Source organism: Antennarius striatus, chromosome 1 (assembly GCF_040054535.1).
Source record: "Antennarius striatus isolate MH-2024 chromosome 1, ASM4005453v1, whole genome shotgun sequence".
In the NCBI taxonomy this organism is placed as follows: Eukaryota; Metazoa; Chordata; class Actinopteri; order Lophiiformes; family Antennariidae; genus Antennarius; species Antennarius striatus.
In genome coordinates this window covers 18,872,497-18,893,867 of record NC_090776.1, presented here as the reverse complement: position 1 = coordinate 18,893,867, position 21,371 = coordinate 18,872,497, and the positions used below count along the sequence as shown (strand labels likewise).

Sequence of the window (21,371 nt, the reverse complement as noted above, 5' to 3'; positions counted from 1 at the left end):
ACTAGTGGAAAGGAATTTGGCTCGACAGCACGTCCAGCATTTCATCAACACATTATCTCTGAGAACACTCAATCCCATTTACAATGAGACAAAATCTGTTGCTGAAAAACTTTCAGTGTGTGAAGATTATATTTTACCAACATAACATTGTTCATTCTGGTTTTAATATTCCAACAGCTTCTATGAATGTTAGTAGGGCTTTAGACATCCACACAGCAATACTTCACACGCATGTAGGAGGAGGAGGAGAGGTTTCTTTAGGCCCACTTTTATTTTCAGTTTGACGTCTGACAACTTTTGTCCTGCATTTTTGACCTGATCCTCAAAATAACCTCTGATAACGGGGATTATCATCTAATCTGATATATGTCAATACTTCAAATGTGTAGGGAATGTGCCTTTTAACTATCATTTCGTTGGTAACAGGTGATATTAATTGTAATAATAATAATAATAATAATAATAATAATAATAATAGCCAATGAGTTTAAATGTCCTTTAATGGTGGTGAAACTTTACTTCAATGCAAGTCCAAGTTAAAAACCCAAGTTGACATTTTTAAAAAAACGTTAAAACTTCTTGTTTAATATCAGCTTTCTGTAAAACAGATTAACAGAAACCAGCGGGATGTCAAAGAGGAGTAAAGGTCCTGTTTTAAAACATTCAAGGCCCGACACGCTTACCTACGATGTCCTCGTAGGCGTTCTCCTCTAAAGTGCTTTTGGAACCTGGCCGACTCCGTTTGTCCACGGACAGGGTGCCATTCTCCGTAGGTGAGGACGGATATGAAGATGGTAGACTGGTGTTGTCCTCTGACTCACATGACTCCCTGGAAAGAAAATAAACCAGTCAAAACACACCAAGATGGGGAAAGTCATGGCACGCACACACAATTACAAGTAGAAGAGTCAAGATTTAGTGTCTTCCTTAAAGAACCTAGACAGATAAGAACACACAGGAAGAGTCCAGATGGTATTTCAGAATTCCTGACTCTCTTTGCCAACTGGGAACGGGGAATGTGGTTCAGTCGCTGCAGACATCTCATTCTTCCTGTGGGATTTTCACATTTAAAGGCATACATCACACTCAGAGGCGCTGCAGAGATGCCTTGCTGCATTATCACAGGATCTAGAATATGGTCACGTCGTGCCATCGACAGCATATGGCCTTTAAGCTCCGTCTGAAACTGCTTGAGCCACAGGAATGTTAAACACAGAGTCCAAGGGATGAGCGTTTAAGGTTTTCACCCCCCATTTTACATCTAGACAATCTGCAGAGGCTCCGCCCTCTCGTGTAAAAAATCTACAACTGAGAGCTATAAGTTAAGAATAAAAACATCGACAGACTACAGGTCCTGAAATTCAGCTAATATTTATGCAACACAAGGGCCACATCAATCCAGTGTTGGATTTCAGTGGTTTCTATGGTGTGTCCATCACTGCTGGTCTAAAGGGAGTGAATGTGGAGTAGAAAAAGTTGAATGGATTTCCACTTGAGTAATAATACGCAAAAAATTTCCTGGAAGTGTCTTTAAATATCCAAATCTTCCAAAATTAATTTGGAGACAGAATCTAATATTACAGATTGACCGACCAGAACATCAGTTATGTTGAGCAGGAGCTTGTTTTAATGACAGTAGTCAAGTAATGAATATACGATGATAGTATTGAATGAATTAAATAAGGAAAGCTGGGTGACTAGAACTCCATGCTAAAGAGGAAACAACTGATTCTGCAGTGATTCCCATGACAAATCCTGAGACAAACTTAGGAGAAGCAGAATTTAGAGCTCCAACTCTATAAACAGACCCAATGTTCAGTAACTCATTAAACTACCACAGCAACAAAGCAAACACTTAGCCTGTGGCCCAAATTCCTCACAAGACTGTTGGAAATATTGAAAAAAACTCTTCCAAAGGAAGAATTCACAAAGGCGTTTTGCTTTTTATTTCCAAATAGATGTAAACTAATCGGGTGTTTCTTTGAATCTACTTTCCAGCATTGATTACTGATCGGTGAACTCATTTCCAAGCACAATGATATCCTCACCTGTCCCGGACTCTCACTGGGTGGCTCCCATCAGCCTTTGCTGTTCGTGTCACGCTGGGTGCAGGGGTCAAGGGCAGAGGAGGTGGGGATTCTGAGGCCCTGCTCGGAGGTAGTCCATTAGCTGGCAACAAGGCCTTCTGATCGCCTTTGGAATCATACTCGAAAGTCCGTTTGGGTTTAGGTAAGGGGTTGACTGGCGTGCCGACGTACGTCTGTAGGCCAGGGGGTTCTGGGCTCTCGGATCTGGCTGAGCTCACGCTGAATCTTTGTCTGAGATTGGAGAGCTTATCAGGAGCCGGAGCATCTGGTTCAGTGGCAACTGAGCAAATGCTGCTCCGCTTACTGGCGCATGTACTGTCAAAGTCATCGCCTATCACGAAAGATTTTTTCCTTGACTTGTCTGGAGCGTAGCAGTTGTTCAGATAACGTGGAGGCGACGGGCTGGGATTTTCCTTCAGGGCCTGCTCTATCTTCTGTATCCTGTTGAGGACCGCTGACGTCTCTTTCCGGGCAGACAAGGAACGTACAAACGCACCCGACGACTCCGACTTGCCCATCCTTTTCTGGAAGCGTCCTACACCGTCTCGGTCCGATACTCCTTCCTCTTCCTCTGTGCAGGAACATTCCGAGAACGCTGTACTCATCCTGCGAACCCCCTTGAAGTCAAACGCTTTCTCGCTACAAGGAGAAGACAGAAGGCTGGTGCAACCCTCGCTGCCCCCCACGCAGTCTCCTCTCTTATCCAGACACAAGCTCATCCTAGGCAGACTCACCCTTCTGCACTCCCATTCTGAGATCTTTTTGCGGATGGTGGAGGGGGGAAGACCGGCTACTGAGCGTGTGAGAGAGAGGCTGCCTTTGTGGCTTTGGTTAGTGGAGGGTCCCAGAGAGAGTGTGCTCCAACTCAGGGGTCGACCGTTAAGCCCATCTCCTACGGAAAGGTCCCTTTGTTTCGCCTTCACTTCCTGGATGCCTGGACTTTCCTGGCAGGGTTTGGGTGGAGATTGGGGCTTATAGATTGAAAGCCTATTATCCAGGCAACTGATGCTCTTTGACTTGGTGAGACGGCCCGGGGGGTCGATATCACCAGCGGGGGGTACGGAGGTGTAGAGGCTGGCAGTCTTGTTACTCCAGCTGTCACGTACCAGGAACCTGCCGTCAGTCCTAGCGTACCTTCTCTGCTTCCCCACCTCACCGTTGTTGAGGAGAGGCTTTTGGGTCGGCCCCTGACCGGTGGAGAGGACAGGACCGGGCGATGTAGACTGGCACCTGGAACAAGACGGACAAAGGTGCCAACATACACTGTAAGCATGTTTCCCTAAATACAAACAAGTGTTATAGCCTATAAAGGTATTAATAAAGACAGAAGAAGCAAAGCATCAGAGCTCCCAATAAATCCATACAACCCCACGAAATTAAAAGTAACTTGATTCGGAACAGATGGAAGAAATTTGTCAAGAATCAGCTGAAAATTATGAATACAGCTCCAAGATCAAAAGCAGAATGAAAACCTGAGCCATTTATTCAGAATAACCACACAAAAGTATTCTGTCTTTGGCAGGATGGCTTTACAATGAATGCCAAAGGAAACACAGCCTACATTAAAATGCCACAGTGGATTTTTCCACATAATCAAAGGAACTTGCTGGGAATCACAGCGGACCTCACACAGAAAGCCGTATGCCAAGGTGGATTTATGACCGCTGCCTTACCTGTCAAAGCTTCACTACTCCTCTCTTCCTTAAAGTCTTTTCCAACGCAGTTAAGTGATAGTAGGCGCTAGAGCCGTACCATATTTCACCAAAACACACTCAAAAGTTTTCTCACGGTGTTCACTTTCTCCGTCCACCTCTGACAAGGTAACACTCACACTCTTTCAGCAACCCTGTCACGGCATGGAAGCTGGGATAGTCTTGCGAAAGTCAGGCGTCGGGAGATGTGATGTCACCGTTTGAATAACAAGCGCCCTGGGAGGAGTAAGCTGGGGGCAGCAGACGCTGATCCACCAGTGCAGGTTAGGACAGATCTCGCTTCACACCTTTCTGCCCTTCCTTAGTTTCGTTCCTCCCGCTGAAGGGTGGGATGACTTTCACAGCGGCTGAGAGCCTTCTAACTGTAAGCGTGATGAATGCTTCTTATCTCACCTCCCTTGAATAAATAGGAGAATTTGAGATAACAGCTCTGGTCTGGACGTTTGTACTGCTGCATTCGAGTACGCAAGAGTCCAAATGAATAAAACCGTAAGAATATTTGAGGTAGGTTTCAAAATAGGCAAAAAATAATAAACCACAAAGAGAAAATACAGAGTAAAGTACAGATAAAATAGTACAATGTATGGAATAAAAGAAGAATACAGCTGTTTAACCAAGCAATATTAAAACTGTGACTAAATCACAGGGACAGAAGTGACTGAAGTGACAGTAAAACAAGGTCTAAGATGTAATGATTGATATTTACCAATACTAATATCATTTCTAAAGGTACAGAAATGTAATATAAGCCAAAGTGGAATATAATACCCATGAAAAGCTCAGAAGAAGCAGAAAAACCAGGTTATCATCCACAAATTAATTGTGAAATTACTTTTCTGAGGTCCCAAAGAATCAACAAACATATCTTTTATTTTTATCAGCTATTTTTGCAGAGCTTAAAAAGAGGTGTATTCAAATTGCAATCTGTCACACTATTGTTTTGTGGGTACATCCATTGTAACTTTATCAGTATTAATGACCTCCAAAAATATACAGTAATTTGCTTCAGATTAAGGCAGACAGGTTTTAGAGGACAGTGTCGTTTAACTGAGACTACTCCAAAGTAAGAATGAAGCTGTTGTAAAGTGACAAAGAAGAAAATGTGGAGGTTATAACCATTTAAGGCTCGGGTACCTTTAGAGTGTTCTTCAAGCCTTGAGCATCTTATAAAACATAAACCTAGTCTTACAAAGACGGCCAAACAATACGTACAGCACAAAAAGTCCAACGCCAGTCACAACCTCGAATCCGGCTTTCTCTGGGGCTTCTTGGGCACAGCGACCACAAGCCACTTCCTTTAACCGACCGGGATGGATGGAACTATTATAGCTCCGCGTACGTAAACTTAATCATCCAGCAGCCCTTTGTCTTTGCAACTCATTTATGCAAAAAATGCTAATGCAGCATGGAGTTTATTTGACAGTTTTTAGTGTTTCATTTCCTTATGCATCGGTAAATAAGGGTGAATTTAAGATCTCTCCCTCTCAGCCATGTCTGTTGCCAAAACACCTCTCTGGGTGTGTAGTTACTTGTGTTTCTTGGGGTGTAACACATTACTTTAAGGAGCAGTACCAGACAATGGGTAGGAAAAATACAGTATTTAGTAGAAGATCACGCCACAATTATTGAGCACGTTGTTTGTGTTTTGCATTGTATATTCTTTTTCCACGTTGCTGCATATTGCCACGTGTGCCTTTCAAGGCCCTGCGGTTCGGTGTAGGTGTAATTTGTCCAAGAATCTGATCCCCGGTTAGGGATCGGGGTTTGTCCAACGCTGGCCTACAAAATTTATTCCTCTCCATCTGTTAAAACACGGAGCAGCAAATCATCTCTGCCTCATAAACTCTGAATGTGTTTCAGCAATCCGGTCTTGTAACGTGAACCCGAGAGGACGGGAAACTCACACCAAAGCCACGCTACAATGGACATTAAATATGTATTTATTTCATCAGAAGAATGCATCTAGCGCCATGTGACGGGTGTTCTTGACATTTGTGTGGTTTCCCACTTCCAGTATGCCTCATTTACATCTCTTGTAATTAGAGAAACTAGCTGTCAATCTTTTGTGGTAAAACAAATATTGTTCTCTACGCTCGTATGATCAGCCCACAAATGAGGATGAAAGAACATCAGCATTGCTGAATATTTAATGTTATTATTACTGTATTCTAAACCAGCTTGGACCAGTGTTAACCTCCTTCATTGGTCCTTGGCTAACGATGTTTCGAGTTACGTCGTTTTGTTTATACTTCGTTTTTTTTTAAAAACATGAAAAAATACAATTCAAGTTTAAATCATTGTAAATAATGATTATTCCTGAATTTGTTTTATAACTTCAAAAAGGGCTTTTATTTTATCAGTCATTCATAAATAAAGCGTATGATGAACATCGCCAAATTGTATTTATATATCTAGAGTTTTTTCTGGATTATGTTAAGAAATGAAATTTCTTTGTTTGTAAGCTTAAAATAGATTTGTATTAACCATATATTATTGAAAATTTATGCACTACTATACATTAATTTCAGATTCACCTTCAATTTGATAAGTACCAGCAGAGTAATCAGTCGTCACCGCCACCAGTGGTCCACCAGAGATCCACCTCTCTGCTATTTGAACCCATTCGATCACAATCTCCCTACAGCGTCTGAGCACCGACGACTGGCCAACAGATTTAAATCAGAGCTGTCACTTTAATTAGATTAATTAATTACGCTGAAAATTAACGCGCTATAAAAATTAACGCAATTAATCGTGACTGGCAAGTCAATGCGCAAGCATTTTAAATTTGTCCCATTGAGTGACCCGTAGGCTACAGTGACGTCACTTCGTACATGCACCACTAGTCAAAAGCAGAGTGACTGCCAACAGAGATGGACACGACACAGGAGAGCGAGGCAAGCACACTCAGACCTTTGGGCGGAAAGTTTATTAATAAAAAGAACAAAGACGGGACTATCAACAAAAATGCAAAATGCATTATTTGTACCTTTTGTGAAAGAGAATTTTCATATCACCGAAGCAGCTCCAGCCTAACGTATCATTTAAATGCAAAACATGTCAAGGACAGAGTTGAACGTTAGCTTAGTCTTTTAAAGGAAAAGCCTGCTGGCATCTTGCTATTTAGTTGCTTTATTAGAGGCGTGTTATACTATTCATTTTGAATTGCTGTATTGAGTCAGCTTTAGTATTCATTTTGATTGAGAGTCTGCTTATGTACCTATTTGAGACTCGGCCTTATTGTATTTCTGAATTTTATTTATTTTATTTAACTGTATTCGTATTGCCTTATTGAGAAATGCACCAGGCCAAACTGGTTTGCTGATGCGTTTGACCTTTTTTCTTTTGAATTTCATTTATAAAGCACACTTAACCAATAAAAATGTGGATTTCAAATCTTCTCTTCTTGGTGCATTCTATTGATTAGTCATGCAATACAATTTTTAATGTCCTAGAATTCAAATTCTTCATTTGGGGGCCTTTAGCAGGTATGACATTAAAATGTGATTAATTAGATTAATTTTTAATCGCCTGACAGCACTAATTTAAATATAAATCATGCTGTCATCAGCATCACATGATGATGAGACAGAGGGAACACAGACAATCATCATCTGTGACCAACAGCTGTGAGATGACATCACATCTGTTATTACCAGGATTTTCTGCATCAAGTTTGGGAAAATTTGACTGAATTCAGACTCTGAAAGAATGAATAGTCTCATTATCACATATCCCTCCTGAAATTTGCTTTTTTTCTTTCCCAGCAGGACACACTATGATCTCAACAGAGCACCACAAAAACGTGAGCTCCATCCTCACAGCTGAGAGCCGGATGTGGCCCCTTTTCCCAGGATACAGGGTCCTACTTTTAAAAGATTTGGGAATTCCATCAAGACTGACAATCACTGAGCATTTTTATCAGAAACAAGATCATTGATCAAGATCATCTTGGCTGAACAAACAGACACACATCCAGTTTGACAGGTACTCAGACATGGTGAAACTGACCTGTCAGGGACGTCCTGGGGAGCTTTATCGCCTCTTGCATGTGGCACGGCCTTCGAACTCTTGTTGGCAGTCATGTTTGTCTGTGAAACGTCCACTCGCCTGATGGACAAACAGATGAGTGTGAAATACTGGACAGTTTAAACACGATACACATCTCAGAAAGCAGGAAGAAGTAGGAACTGACGCTGCCAAATGAAACAGTTCTAATAGTGTTCCTGATTAAAATTCATATTAAATGAGATTAGGATTAATGGGCTCACATAAAGCGTGATCTGTCATGATTTAAGACTCCAAACCAGAGCAACAACTAACATTCCAGTGAGACCACAGAACCCATGACATAACTGGCTGTACCAACGATGGGAACATGTCAACTCATGGTTCTTGGTTGGCGTCTCTTCTCGCCTCCTGGGGTTTAATGATGCTGAGACACTCCTGGATCGAAGATGGAACTCGGGTTCCAACAAATTTCATGTAATTTTTCTTGATTTTTATGGTATTACTGTGACAATACCCTTGTATCCAAATACATCTCATCATCTCATCATCAGAACCACAATGGCTTGACATTAACAAGGTCTTTATCTGCTTTAGAGGCACAAGGAATGAGGAAATTTGGGAATTATTCTTGGGGCTGTTACCTCATTGATCGCCTTCAGGTGCTTGCAGATAATTAACTGGTAACTTTAGAAGAACAAATGATTCTGAGAAATCACAGCAAATCTCAATTATTCGCTCCATGATGCTGAATTGACTGTATTTCTGAGGAAGATATTGACTGGGCCAAAAAAAGAAACATTTTAACAACGCTATGAAAAGTTCTCACTGCGGAGAAAAACAACCTTATTATAAACACTTCCTGGACTTTATCGTAAATGAAACTAGCGGCGAGTGAAATCCTCCCATCGACCTGCAGGCCATTGCCCTGAGAAATGACTTATTGATATGGAGAAATGTCGCTTTCAAGAAGGCTCCAGTGGTGCAAGAGGAGGTCAGATGGAAATCCCTAGAGATCAGAGGTGGAGGATGGGAGGGCACTTGGCAGCCTGATTTGTTTACAGGAAGTTATTGTATGAAGAAGTCAGCCAGCGAGTTGTGGAGCTGAGTCCTATGGAGACAGATGAGGAGACAGGGAGCATTCCTGCTGTCAGCTATTTCCTGTAGCTGCAGACTGCGATTCGAGGATGGGACATCGTTATTTTCTACAGACTCAAAGAACGATGTCCTCTCCAGTCCTGCAGTTAACCTCTGACCCCTGACAAACATGACACCCAGAGTGCATTTCAACAAGAGCCTGGCAGAAACAGCACACCAGCCCTGTGTGTCGTTTCTGAAACAAGACGGGATCTAACAGCACAATCATTAAACATGAACAGGATTTACCGAAAAGAAAAGAAACACTCCCTCATTATATTTGAAACTAAACCTAATTAAAATCCAGACACGCTGACAGCTTGGTAAATCATTATTTCATAGTGATGTCAACTGGATAAACATTTTTGGAAACTGTTTTTGGAAGCTCATTATTCTCTGGTAATCCATCTCCGACTGAAAGCATGAAGCTTCTGTCATATCAATTTGCGACACGCTAAGGCAAACATACAAGAATTAGGAAAAGAAATACCGACATCAGCTGCCAAGAAAAGAACGCTGATTCAGTTTTAATGACGTCACCTCTGGGCTATGTCGATATTTAAAGTGGAGGTCAATATTTGTATGTAGAAAAACATCTTTTTCTAAGAAGCTACAAACACAGAAAAGGGTCCCAGAAGCCCAAGATGGACTTGGCTGTGTAAACATCAAGGCGTTAGCCGACTGACTTCCTGCAGCGTGATACCATCTCCCTATACAAAATCACAGGCTGTAAACAAGCCGTTCTAGGAAATCTCTGCAGGACCTTCTAAGTGCATTAACCAGATTCAACACAATCTGGAGCCAGAGCCAAGCGGCTACGGATCAAACGCTTCACGACATGGGTTGGAGTTATAAAGAATGACGTAAGAAGTTAAAGACATTCAAGTATGGCTATGACACGCACTTATATCTAATGTGTGACTAAACCCACACCCTGGTAACTAGTCACTAGGGACGTGTTGATGCATGTCTGTATTTCTCAGCTTCTAGACTGTATAAATACTGATTGATTATGTGACGCATCCGTGAGGACAGTGTGTCCATTATCTAGACCAGAATGAAAGCCCTTTGTGTTCAAAGCGTCCTTGAGAAGGAGATATGAAGTCTTCTATCGACTTGTCTGTAGGGGTGGAGGGTGGACCTTGTCTACACGCCAAACTACATACTTCAGATGTTCCACGGCGTTTTATTTACACATTTATTTCAGATGGTTGTGGTCTCACAGAGGTGTGCAACAGGGAGGGTTACACCAGCAATGACGCCACAGTCGTTCTTCACATTTCATCACAATCTCTCTGTTGGTCTCATCACTCGCTGTTTGCTCAAATATATTTCAAAAGAGATCTCACATATTTCCATCCCCCCACATCTGGCAGGTAATCTGACACCCAGTTGTCCATTAGAGCAGGCATTTGCTTCTAATTAAAGACTATTAAAGAATATTTTCGGTGAGAGGAAGAAAGCGTGGGAGACAGAAACACCTGGACCCGATGCCAACGGTTTCTATTTCATTCAATTAAGATGACACTCAAATATGTTCTCTCTCAGCACCTGGCACTCTGATGTATGTTCTATTGAAAGCATGGCATCATCATCATAATGGAAAACCTTCATTAACCTGGGACTGGTTCTGTTTAATAACTCCAACGCTATCTGTTGCTGTTCTACTTTCCTGGCTGACCCGATCCTGTGGTTCTGCTGAACAGCAACCTGACTTCAAGGTTTTCTAAAAACCACTGAAAAGTCTTAAAGGCAGCCAAGAAGCAATGAAGAGTGGAAATCTCTGCAAATTCTCAAATATTTCCAGACGTCATAATTCTCCAGCAGATTGGAGCCCACACAGCGATCCACACTTTTTGTTTCGGTGTCTGCAGGTTGGGTCCGGTTGGGCCTAGTTGGGTCCGGTTGGGTCCGGCTTGGTCCGGTCCTGTTAAAGTCAGCATTGTGACTGATGACTTGCATCAGTAAACTGGTAGAAAGGAATTCAACACTTGATACTTGACCCAGGATCATTAAGTCTCGCCTTTGCAGCACACATACTTTGGTTTACTGGTCAAACATGATGGAAAATCTCTGTGCTTGAATGATCGATGTTTTATAATCTGAGTGTATATCCTGCACATGACCTGCCGCCTCTGGTCCTGACAGCCTCGATCTTTCTCTATGTAAAGCAAAACCACCAAACTTAATGTGACTGGCAGTTGCACATAGGTATATGTAATTACCCCGTACCCAACCACATGTTTCGCCACGCCGCCACTACATAGCTCATTGGACCAGGTGGAACCAATTCTTGGAATCTTACTTTCTCTCCTTTTTTAGCCATTTCAGCAGTTTTGTGTTTTTTTTTCACAGCATATTTTCTCTTTGTGGAAAAGAGGAAAAACCCTTCTGTGAGACCCAGATAGGACCATGCACAGCTGCAGAGGCGAGCGACTGGAAAATGGGTTTACATCCATCCGAGCTGCAGCAGTGGGGGGTACGATTTGTGTCACAGCTGACACAGTCGGACTTTTCCAAGGACGCAAAGCAGATGATATGTATTCTTGTTTATCGCAGTCTGAAAGTCAAAGTTTATTACAGCTAACAAAATCAGTCCTACCTCTATCAGTTATTTCAACCATAAAAGTGTTTTTCCCCAGCATTCATCAAGTACTTTAGGAGTTGTCACACACCAGCTACAGCTTGTTGGTTAGAGGTAGACAAATTTATTGGTGATGGGATGTTTTATTAGCATGCACTAACTGACTTTGAGGAAAAATAGCCCAGAAAATAAAAATCCTTCTCATCGGGACAGTGACAATTTATTGTAGAGAGAAAAACAGTTCAGTTCATGAAGAAGATTTACCAATCCGTGTGTAATTTGTTCTGGATGTCAACAGGTCCGGTGTTTATGAGCTGAGAGCTTCTCAAACATGGAAGACTGTGTTTGTATTCAAAGCTGATGTTGTATCCGAGCAACGAGAGTGAGATGAACTAACATCAGCGCATTCCACACCTTGACGCATACCTATGATCTATAAATCTTAAAATCACGGAACCTGCCAAAGGTTCCTCCTGACAAAATGCGTCATGAAAGTTTACAAAGGGAAGAGATTACAAAGAGCAAATCAAGCGTCATGGAAGAAGGGATTACAATGACGTTAGAGGAGACTGAAGCCAGGACACATGTATTATTCTGCGGACTGAGTAGCGGGATGACAAGGAGAGCCAAACATGGAGGTTGGGAGCCTGTTGTGAATCAAGTGGGACAGAAAGACACAACTGTGGATGACGTTAAGAAGAACTGATGTGGAAATTAATGTCATTTGAACTTCATCCCATAGTGATGTTTATAAAACTCGTGCAAAGTTTATCACAAGCTTGAAGTGGTGCACAAGGCTGTAGTACCCCGACATGACCAGCAGGGGAATCATTTCTATCAAAGCTAGGATATCAACATAAGATTAGTTCCACACTCAAGTATGGTCTCGCAAATGAAAACTTTGTGAAATGTGGAAGTAGATTTATTTCTGTCTTAGCTGGTGTTAAGTTGCGCAACTAAGAATTGCACTAAAGTAACCTATCCTAGTGCGAGTCTGAATAACAGAATGACAAACATGAGATAACATCCATTTAACCAGGGTTTCCTGTGTGAATATGACAAATATATTCTCAAACAAGTTTAATTCAGTGACTGATTGACAGCTTTCATTCTGCTGATGGGACGGTTTTAGGGTCTCAACAGTAACAACACCTTTCCTCTGCAGACTGTCTTCAGAAGCTACTTTTTTAACCTAGTGGAGACACTCCAAACATCTGGATTGACTGAATCGAGAACAAGGAGGACAGCTAGTACGATTCAATGCTAATACTCCACGAGCAAATAACAGCAGGACCTATTATTTAAAGGAAGCGTCCTTCCTTTCCATAACGGAGGAACCTGTGTCTGGACACGCTCTGCCTCTCCAAACTCTTCTGCAGCCTCTCTTGTTGGACGGTGGTGGTGCAGGGCACTCAGATGTAGGAGTACCTTATGATTTTGCGCTCAGCCTCCGTCCTGATAACGGGTACGTGCGTTTACAGGGTTGAAGTGGTTGCTCTTGCTGATGCTGCATGTGTGGCAACTTGTTTTTGCAAGTAATGCATCTTGAAAAACACTTCACTACTTGAGTTTCCTCTTTCACCTCCTGAATATTCCCACAGCTAAAGTTTGATGAGTCTCACAGGCTCCTCAGACAAACCGGTTAAACATGTCACTTAGTATGCTGGAAATACTTGGCTTTATTGCAGTTATCCATGTTTTGTGTATTTCTCTATTTTGAGGAAAGCTCTATTGTGAATAGCACATTGATCCTGGAGCATTGATCGCCCATCTCTGGTCAACATCAGACCCTTTATAGCTGCTAAAATAAGTCAGGGTGTTCAACTGTGGAGAGAACAGACAGGAATCTCAATCACAATAGCTTTGTGCTGACAGTCTGTACTGTGAGCGGGGATGGTCATTGTGTGATTCACACAATGACCTAAAGAAAGCCAGTCACGAATCTACAGCCCATAATGGAGTGTACAGTATAAGATGTGATGAATAGGGTTGAGGATACAGTCTGATAAACAAACTGTCATGATGGATTAAAACAAGAACCATATTTGTTTGGGCTACATGTAACTGAAACACCTAATAAATCTAAAATAACAATTAGAAATTTGTCCTGATTAACAACTAAACGACAACTAAAGTTGGAAACCAAATCTGAGGGATGAGGGGGAATTCCACTTGATTAAACATACATTTATTTGATTCAGACATTATTTTATTTTTATATTATTTTTGAAGTTTATGTGTAAACCCTGCAATTAAAATGTTTTAGAACTGGTACCTAATTATTACTATTTGAGATTGTATCCATATTTTACCATCTGTAAATAATAAACAATTTGCAAATTAATAATAATAATAATAATGCATATGTATCATGTAGAGTATTATTAAAGAAAACTACAAGTAGTCTTTTAGTATAAACTTAATACAAGTAGAACAATAAAGGCATTATACTTTTAATTTGAAGAACAGGAATAAAATCTCCATTAAATCTACTCTAAAACTACTACAGGTGAGGACAGTTCAAAGAACACAGACTAACTTAAACTCGTTTTTATTCTTATTTTTCAGTGTGATTTTTTTTGGGATGTTTAATCCAGAACTTCGGGACCACATTCGGTAGAGTTACTGCTCCTGTCCGCTGGGACACTTTCTCCATTTATCTGGAGAAACACACTTGTTCTTTAGCTCTCTTTCTTCATGTTTTAACTCACACGTCGATGACCAAATACGGTCACTGCGGATTACGAGTGCACGTAAACGCACCTCCAGCCATTCCTCACGCAGCCCCGAGACACCGCTAGCTACACGCCGAGCCCTCCTGCTGTTAGCTCGCAGTAACGCTTCAAAAGCAGGCGGCTGTTACCTCTGGGCCTCGCCTCACATCCATGGCTGCTGACATTTTCAGATTATAATCCCTCCGCGACGCGCAAATCCGGTTCGTGTTCCCGTTGAAAAGCTTTGGCCGGTTCCCGGACCCCGTCAACAAACTCCGACTGATGTGTTTCCAACCAAAACCGACAAAATGAAGAAGAAGAAAAAAAAGAGAAAAGAAGCCCTCCTGCCCCCCCCCCACCCCTCCCTCTCTCTCAGGCTGAGTGGAGGCCGGACTTGTCACCATGGAAACGGATTGTTTGCCCCCCAGTTTTGTCCAGATTTGCCCCCCCCCCCCACCCCGCCCACCTCCATGCGCGCCTCGCTGAGGCATTCGGGCGCTCTGCTTTATTGTCGGAGGAGCGCGGATGAATATTCAGGAGCTGCCGGTGGGATGAGGCCGGAGCAGGAATACATTACACACACAAAGATGGCTTTCATTTGCCCCCACTGAAGGGTGTCCAAATACCCCCCACTGAAAGAGTACAAGTTTAGGCTGAGAGATGCTCCGGAGCCAAAAACGAGCCTCCATTGTGTGCCATTGGGTTATTATTATTAATAATAGGGATTATTAATAATAACGTTTATTATAGGGAAGCTTTTGTAATGCAGCTGAAGGGAAATGATGAGCACCAGCTGCTAAAAGTAATAAAAAAACAGGAATAGAATATTAATAGAAACTTGACAAAAACAAAAGCAGAGAGCTATAGAAGAGGGATGATAACTGTAACATCAAAACTAATAAAGTTAAGTTTAGAACATCATATAAAAGCGTATAAATTATTTTAAAAGTAGAGATTACCTTCAAGCCTTCCTCTGATGTACTACCTCATGAAATGTGAAGAGATAATATTTTAGCTTTGAAAAGTTTGATCCATGATTAATCATCTCTCACTGTATTTTATATCTACATTAAATTTAATTTATTATAATTATTTTGCTGACACGTCTGATCCAAGTCAACACTCCAACACTTAAACAAATACCATTAAATTCACAACTACAGTCTATCTTATGCAGTAGAATGATGATGTAAAATCTATTTGTAGTATTCATTGTCTGGATGAACTTTTAAATTCTTTATATACACTTGGGCAGTTTGTTTGATTGACTTTGCATGTAATCACAAATGTCTCAAACGCGTTCACACACGACACAGAGGCACACATTTGTTTTTGTGGGATGTTTCACCAGAATGAGAGCTTTGACTCAAGTTCTTTGTTTCCACTGAACGCCGTCTGTCTTTCTCATTGAAGCCACTTCGTCCTGACAGAAGAAACATCAAGGGACGTTCAAACCACGTCTATCCTCACACACACACAGTTTGATCTGCCTCTTTCCCGTTCCCATCATTACACACCTGATAAGCCGCAGTCACAACACACTTTATTTTCTCTAATAAAACCCCTAAACCTTGTGTGTATTTGTTCAGGATCCCTTTAAATCCCAAATCCTAGATCATTCAGGGGGATTACGGCGCAGCTCCGCAGGGATTTTTGAACCTCTGCTCCAAAACTCCACCTCAGGTCCTTCCTTTCTGTCTTTCTGCGTCCCAAACATACCAGTGACTTTCAATGGGAGGGGTTACAAACTGGTAAACTGCAGAAAGTTGCTGTTTTATTTTCACATGGAAACAGAAGCTGATCTGAGGTCATCAGGTCAACAGACGAGCTGACTGACATCACTGACATCACCACTGCATTTAAACCTGATAAGATAATAATCATTTCCCCCAAGGGGAACTAATAAAGGCTTCTTCTTCATCATCATCAGCAGCAGCAGCAGCACCACCTCCCGCCTCAGGCATTCAAACCTGTTTGACTTTTATTTCCCATCTATTCTCAAAAACACTAAAATAAAACCAACTGCATTAACTGAGATATAAATGAGGACGATCTCTGCAATTTTTGTCATTTCGAATGACAAAATGAACAAAATTCTTCATTTTCATCAGGATAAATTCCTCTTCTTTGCTTTTATAAAAGTAACTCAACTGAAGACATTAAAAAAAAGAAATCATCATTTTAAAGAAGTTTAAAATAAAAACATCTGAAAAATGAATTACTTTCTTTAAATCTTTTTTTCTGCATCAAACTGTAGAAACTTTCTCAACAATCAAAGACCAAAGTTTGTCTCAAGGACATTTCTTTATCTTGTTTTGACGTGTGTGTGTGTGTGTGTGTGTGTGTGTGTGTGTGTGTGTGTGTGTGTGTGTGTGTGTGTGTGTGTGTGTGTGTGTGTGTGAGAGAGAGAGAGAGAGAGAGAGAGAGAGAGAGAGAGAGAGAGAGAGAGAGAGAGAGAGAGAGAGAGAGAGAGAGAGAGAGAGAGAGAGAGAGAGAGAGAGAGATACCTGTGGAGACATGAACAGAGCACGCAGGTGAGTCTAACAGGCCCGGTGGCAACATGAGGCTTTAATTAGGGGGTGGATCGAGATCCGCGGGCTGGAGCGCCCCCTGTCGGCGGCGGACAAAAACAACCCGCACTTTTCCTCTCCGAGCGACGATCTATCGGTTTATCGCTATCGATCAGAGTCACCATCTGTCAATAACTCCACCGTGAGTCTCATTGATCACATCCATCCAGCAGCAGATGTTCAAACAAACTCGTTTTCAGAGGAGATCAACTCCAGAGATGCTGCGAACGCGCAAAGTTACTCCAAAAAGAGTAGAGTATCGTTACGTTACCGCGTAAACAACACATGACGTCAGCAAACATCTTACCTGTGTGTGTTGTTGGTGTGTGTTTTCCCTTCACAGCTCCATTCAGAGTCTCTGTGTGTGTTTCTGTCTGCAGCAGAAAAACTGAACGTTTTTCTCTTCATGAAATGAAAAGAAAAAAAAAGGAAAAGTTAAACCAACAGGAAATGATGACGCAGCGCGATGGAGAGCATCTCATAGGAGGCAGGCCCTAATCCAGGGGGATTATCTACTACAGGTTTTTAGTTTACCTGTTTGCATGCATGTTCCGATAAGAAATCGATTAGTCAGATCAATCGATCATAGCAATCAAATCGGTCTTGCAAATCAAAGTGTTCAAGTTGGTGAAACAGAGTTTAAAATGTAGACTGATGAGCGCACACACACACACACACACACACACACACACACACACACACACACACACACACACACACACACACACACATCGAGGTTAAATAATAGAAAGCAAGTGTTAATAAATAATTATAAAACACTACTAATTTAATTAGATTTTTTATTTACATATAAATACAACAAATTTCTTCAAGAGCTAAATTGATGACTGCATTATTTATCTGTGAGGTCAGTAAAGTTTTACATGAGACTGAATTGATCGTTCTTCTAGTGTAAACAGGAAAACTGAAAGAAATACAAAAGCAAGATTTTCAAATGTCACATAAATTTATTTCAAAGTTATAACATCACACATGGAATCAAGAAGAACACTTTCATTTATCTCACGTCACCCCGTCCAAGAACACAACGAGAATTTACACAAGATAAACCCCCCAACACCGAAAGGCAAACAACTTCTAGAACAGAAGAATCACCAAAATAAAACAAGTTTTCTTCAGGTGGGTTTTAATAATCCTCAACAGAGAGAGGGGGGTACACACACACACACACACACACACACACACACACACACACACTCACACACACACAGCTACGTTCATCGACTTCAGCAACGACGTTCAGTAAGATTACGGTCAGGACGTAATGCGGGATGACGCTCCACCAGACGTTAAACGTTGGAATGAAACGACTGGAAACACGTTTAAAAAAGAGTCGTTACAAAAACATGCAGAATCAAAGGCTCCAATTCAGATCACACCGTTTCCTGTCTGATGTGGTTGAAACACTTCATCTCTAACCGACCGGCCGCCGGCCGCTGCAGCCGATGGAGGGTGTTCTAAAGTATTAAGCCCCATAGATGCTTTACTCTAGTTTATTTCAAAACTTCTGGTGATGTCAGAAGTTTCAAACCAGACAGGAAGTTCAGGTAATATCTAAGGCTCGAGTCTCTGAGGTCGCTACGAGCCCCCAGCTTTAGCGCAGACTCTACAGATCCAGAATTCACATCCATGTTCATATTTGAGGAGATACAAAAACACAAATGAGTGGATATAACCTGGGGCGGGGGCTGTCATAGTGGGGGAGGGGTTTGTTTATGTCTTGATTTTTATTTTAACTCAGAACGACGTGGCGGTCGAACACCGACTTCCTCTGTTCCTGGACCTGCCTCCTCCAGCGCTGCTGGGCGTGTTCCACTTTGTTCAGCACATTGGGTCGGGAGTGCGACCGGGACAGGACGTTGTGAGCGTTGGCAAACGGCTGCTGGTCCTGGAGACGAAGAGCACCAAATAAAAGACCAGGAAAAGAAAAAGACTCCCTCAGGTGGACAAAGCACAACAGGTTAACACCGGCAGTGGAAGATTAACTCACATCGTCTATTTCTGCCTGCATTCCTCTTGCTGTCTGTGCAGAAAAGGTTCTTTCTAACAAACTGCTCCTCATGGTGAGGAACCAACGCACTAAACACCTCTTTTTTTACGGGAACACACACACACACACAGAAACCCCTGCAGAGAAACTTTATTACCGCCGTCCCGACACTCACCACCTCTCACTGGGGTTTTATGTTTCATGCAGCGACAGATCCCACCCCCACCTCCCCCTCCCCCCTCCCCCACTGTGTCATGAACACAACGAACATGAAATGAAGCACGAGTTTATCACTATTTACAACCAAACCACAAACCAGTAACCTTCATAAAGTTACAAGAAGCAGCACAGATATCACCACGGCTCAGAAACACGTTTTGTTGAAACCAGCTGATCTATAATAAAGTTATACTGACTATTTCCCACTGATTCAGAAGCTTCATGTTGCATTTTTTACGCGTGGTTTGGAAATGTGAAGCATTTCCAGCACATTCCAAACCCCATTATTTGACCTTGAGAATGAAAACAGAACATAATAACAAAAGCATTAACTTTATTTTTCCTGTGGGCACATACCCCGACATCGTCGTCACTCTGGATGAGCTGCGAGTGTCCGAACAGGCGTCTCTTCAAGATGGGCTCCAGGAGGGTCAGGTAGACCATGTAGAGCATCAGCAGGCCCAGGATGGACAGGTACATGATGATGGTAAACTAAAGGGACGACAGGATTACCAACTGCTTCAGTGTTCTTCAATGTGTGTTTAAGATGTACAAAAGTGACAATTTAAATTCAATATATTTGGGTTTTCAAGTGGGTTTTTACACAAACAAGCAAGTTGTCTAAAAAGCAAAATTAAAATATAATTATCATAAAGTATAAATCTACAATGACCGCTAATCTCCAAACTGAAGCAGTAGCTCACCTTAATGGTCCCAGAGCTCCTCTCTTCATATTTGCACTCACAGCGTAAACAGTAAGCTTCCACATCTTTCCCATCAACTGGCATGGGTTGCACGACATGAAGACAGTTACTAAAGAAATGAAAAACAGCATCATCAAACCGTCAGACAGCAGGAAACCATCAGATCCAACCTTTCAGGGAACTTTAGTGACGTGTCCATCGACATACCAGTCTTTGAGAGAAACATTCTGCTTGTAAATCTGTCCATCGATGTCTCTGTAGGGTGGACAGATGCATTTACAGCGGTAGTCTTCAGAATTCTGCAAACACACACGTTTAATTTCAGACATTAACACATCTCATTTGGAACAAACACAACATGATTTTGCTTTGAGGTTAAGCTTTTCTGTGGGACCCACAGGAATGAATTAGTGGGGTTAACTTTTACACAGGCACGCCGGGCAGCAGAGGGGTCCTCACGCTGACACCCGAAACAGGACAGGCTTCATTAAATACATGGAACTGATAATGGACCTCAGAATTCACAGCTGATCTTACTGTAGGTCAGAATAATCAATAAACTAGTGTGTCTGAAGCAGATGGATGTATTTTAAACACGTTTTTTTAAAATTAAATTGTCATCTGACGTGTGCTGAAACACGCAGGCCTGACAGGAGGAATCAGACCAGCAGAGATTCATGACGGAGAAGACATGAAGCTGTGGTTCAAATTCAACACTCCTAAGGCTTCATTAGCCAGACACGAAACTAGTTTAAGCTGAAGATGAAGGTTTTATGGTCCACACATAATAAATCCACCCCGGATGAGTGTTAGGATATTCAGATTTCTTCTAATCTGTAGCTCTGATTACTAAATGACAGGATTATCTCATGATTCACTATGGTCAGCTACACAATAAGATAGCACAATCGAGTTATCTTGGCTATACTTGGGGTTAGCTGCCAACAAAAGCTAGGCAATAATTAATCTCAGGAGCGTCGGGGAGACTGAAGTGGAATTTAATTTTAAAAATGAGATATTATTTAGTGTTGGTGCTAGCTAACGTTAGCCTTACCTTCGCTGTCACTTGGCTTAAAAGAATAAAACAAGCCAAGGAGAAAGTTTGCAGGAGAAAAACGGGCTTCATTATTAGAAAAAGCCACAAAAAATGTTTTACCGTCGAACAGCCGCTCGACTGTCTTCAGATTCTACCCCAGGATTAAATAAATTACCCCACAACTGACGCTGTTGTCAAATTAGCTAACCGGAGATAAACATCCTCAGCTTCCGGGCAGCTGACTGCCAGTTTCCGGTTGTTGTTTTTTACGTCATTGTTTTCTCTTCCGCATACGAGACCACAAAGAGCGCTCGGTTTGTTTAATCTCCGGTCTAGACGGGCGGTGACATATAAAATACCGGTTACATATCGGGTAATTATTATTATATATCGCTACCAGACAACATTATACAAGTGTCAAGTACCAATTATGTAAAAAAATGAAAAGAATAAAGTGTATCTGAGTCCTACCGGACTTAAACACCGCCTTTGTCATCTCCAACGTGAGTGCCAGTAGATCACCGCGAATGCAACTCCCGGCTCGACAAAAAAAACCCCGCTTTATTCATATTAAGCGATGACGCACAAA

The 21,371-nt window shown here is 41.8% G+C and overlaps 2 protein-coding genes across 3 annotated transcripts in view; both read right to left on the bottom strand.

The window, feature by feature from the left end:
* dennd2b (DENN domain containing 2B) overlaps positions 1-17,213 on the bottom strand; it is a 36,548-nt gene extending 19,335 nt beyond the window's left edge. Inside the window, exons 1-4 of one of the 2 annotated variants that reach the window (XM_068341256.1) lie at positions 17,120-17,213; positions 7,811-7,909; positions 2,049-3,317; positions 684-829 (exon numbers count right to left, since the gene is read on the bottom strand). In XM_068341256.1, coding sequence (XP_068197357.1) covers positions 684-829; positions 2,049-3,317; positions 7,811-7,884 — 1,489 coding nt within the window. In that variant the 5' untranslated portion in view covers positions 7,885-7,909; positions 17,120-17,213. Of the gene's footprint in view, positions 1-683; positions 830-2,048; positions 3,318-7,810; positions 7,910-14,391; positions 14,552-17,119 lie in introns of those variants that run through there. The other variant, XM_068341175.1, reaches the window with a different exon arrangement.
* A 382-nt stretch (positions 17,214-17,595) lies between these two features.
* tmem9b (TMEM9 domain family, member B) lies at positions 17,596-21,005 on the bottom strand. The gene is made up of 5 exons (XM_068314050.1): positions 20,801-21,005; positions 19,954-20,045; positions 19,747-19,855; positions 19,400-19,534; positions 17,596-18,721 (listed from the first exon to the last, which is right to left on the bottom strand). The coding sequence occupies exons 1-5, from the start codon at positions 20,870-20,872 to the stop codon at positions 18,566-18,568; spliced, it is 564 nt and encodes a 187-aa protein (XP_068170151.1). The 5' UTR covers positions 20,873-21,005; the 3' UTR covers positions 17,596-18,565.
* Positions 21,006-21,371: the final 366 nt, after the last annotated feature.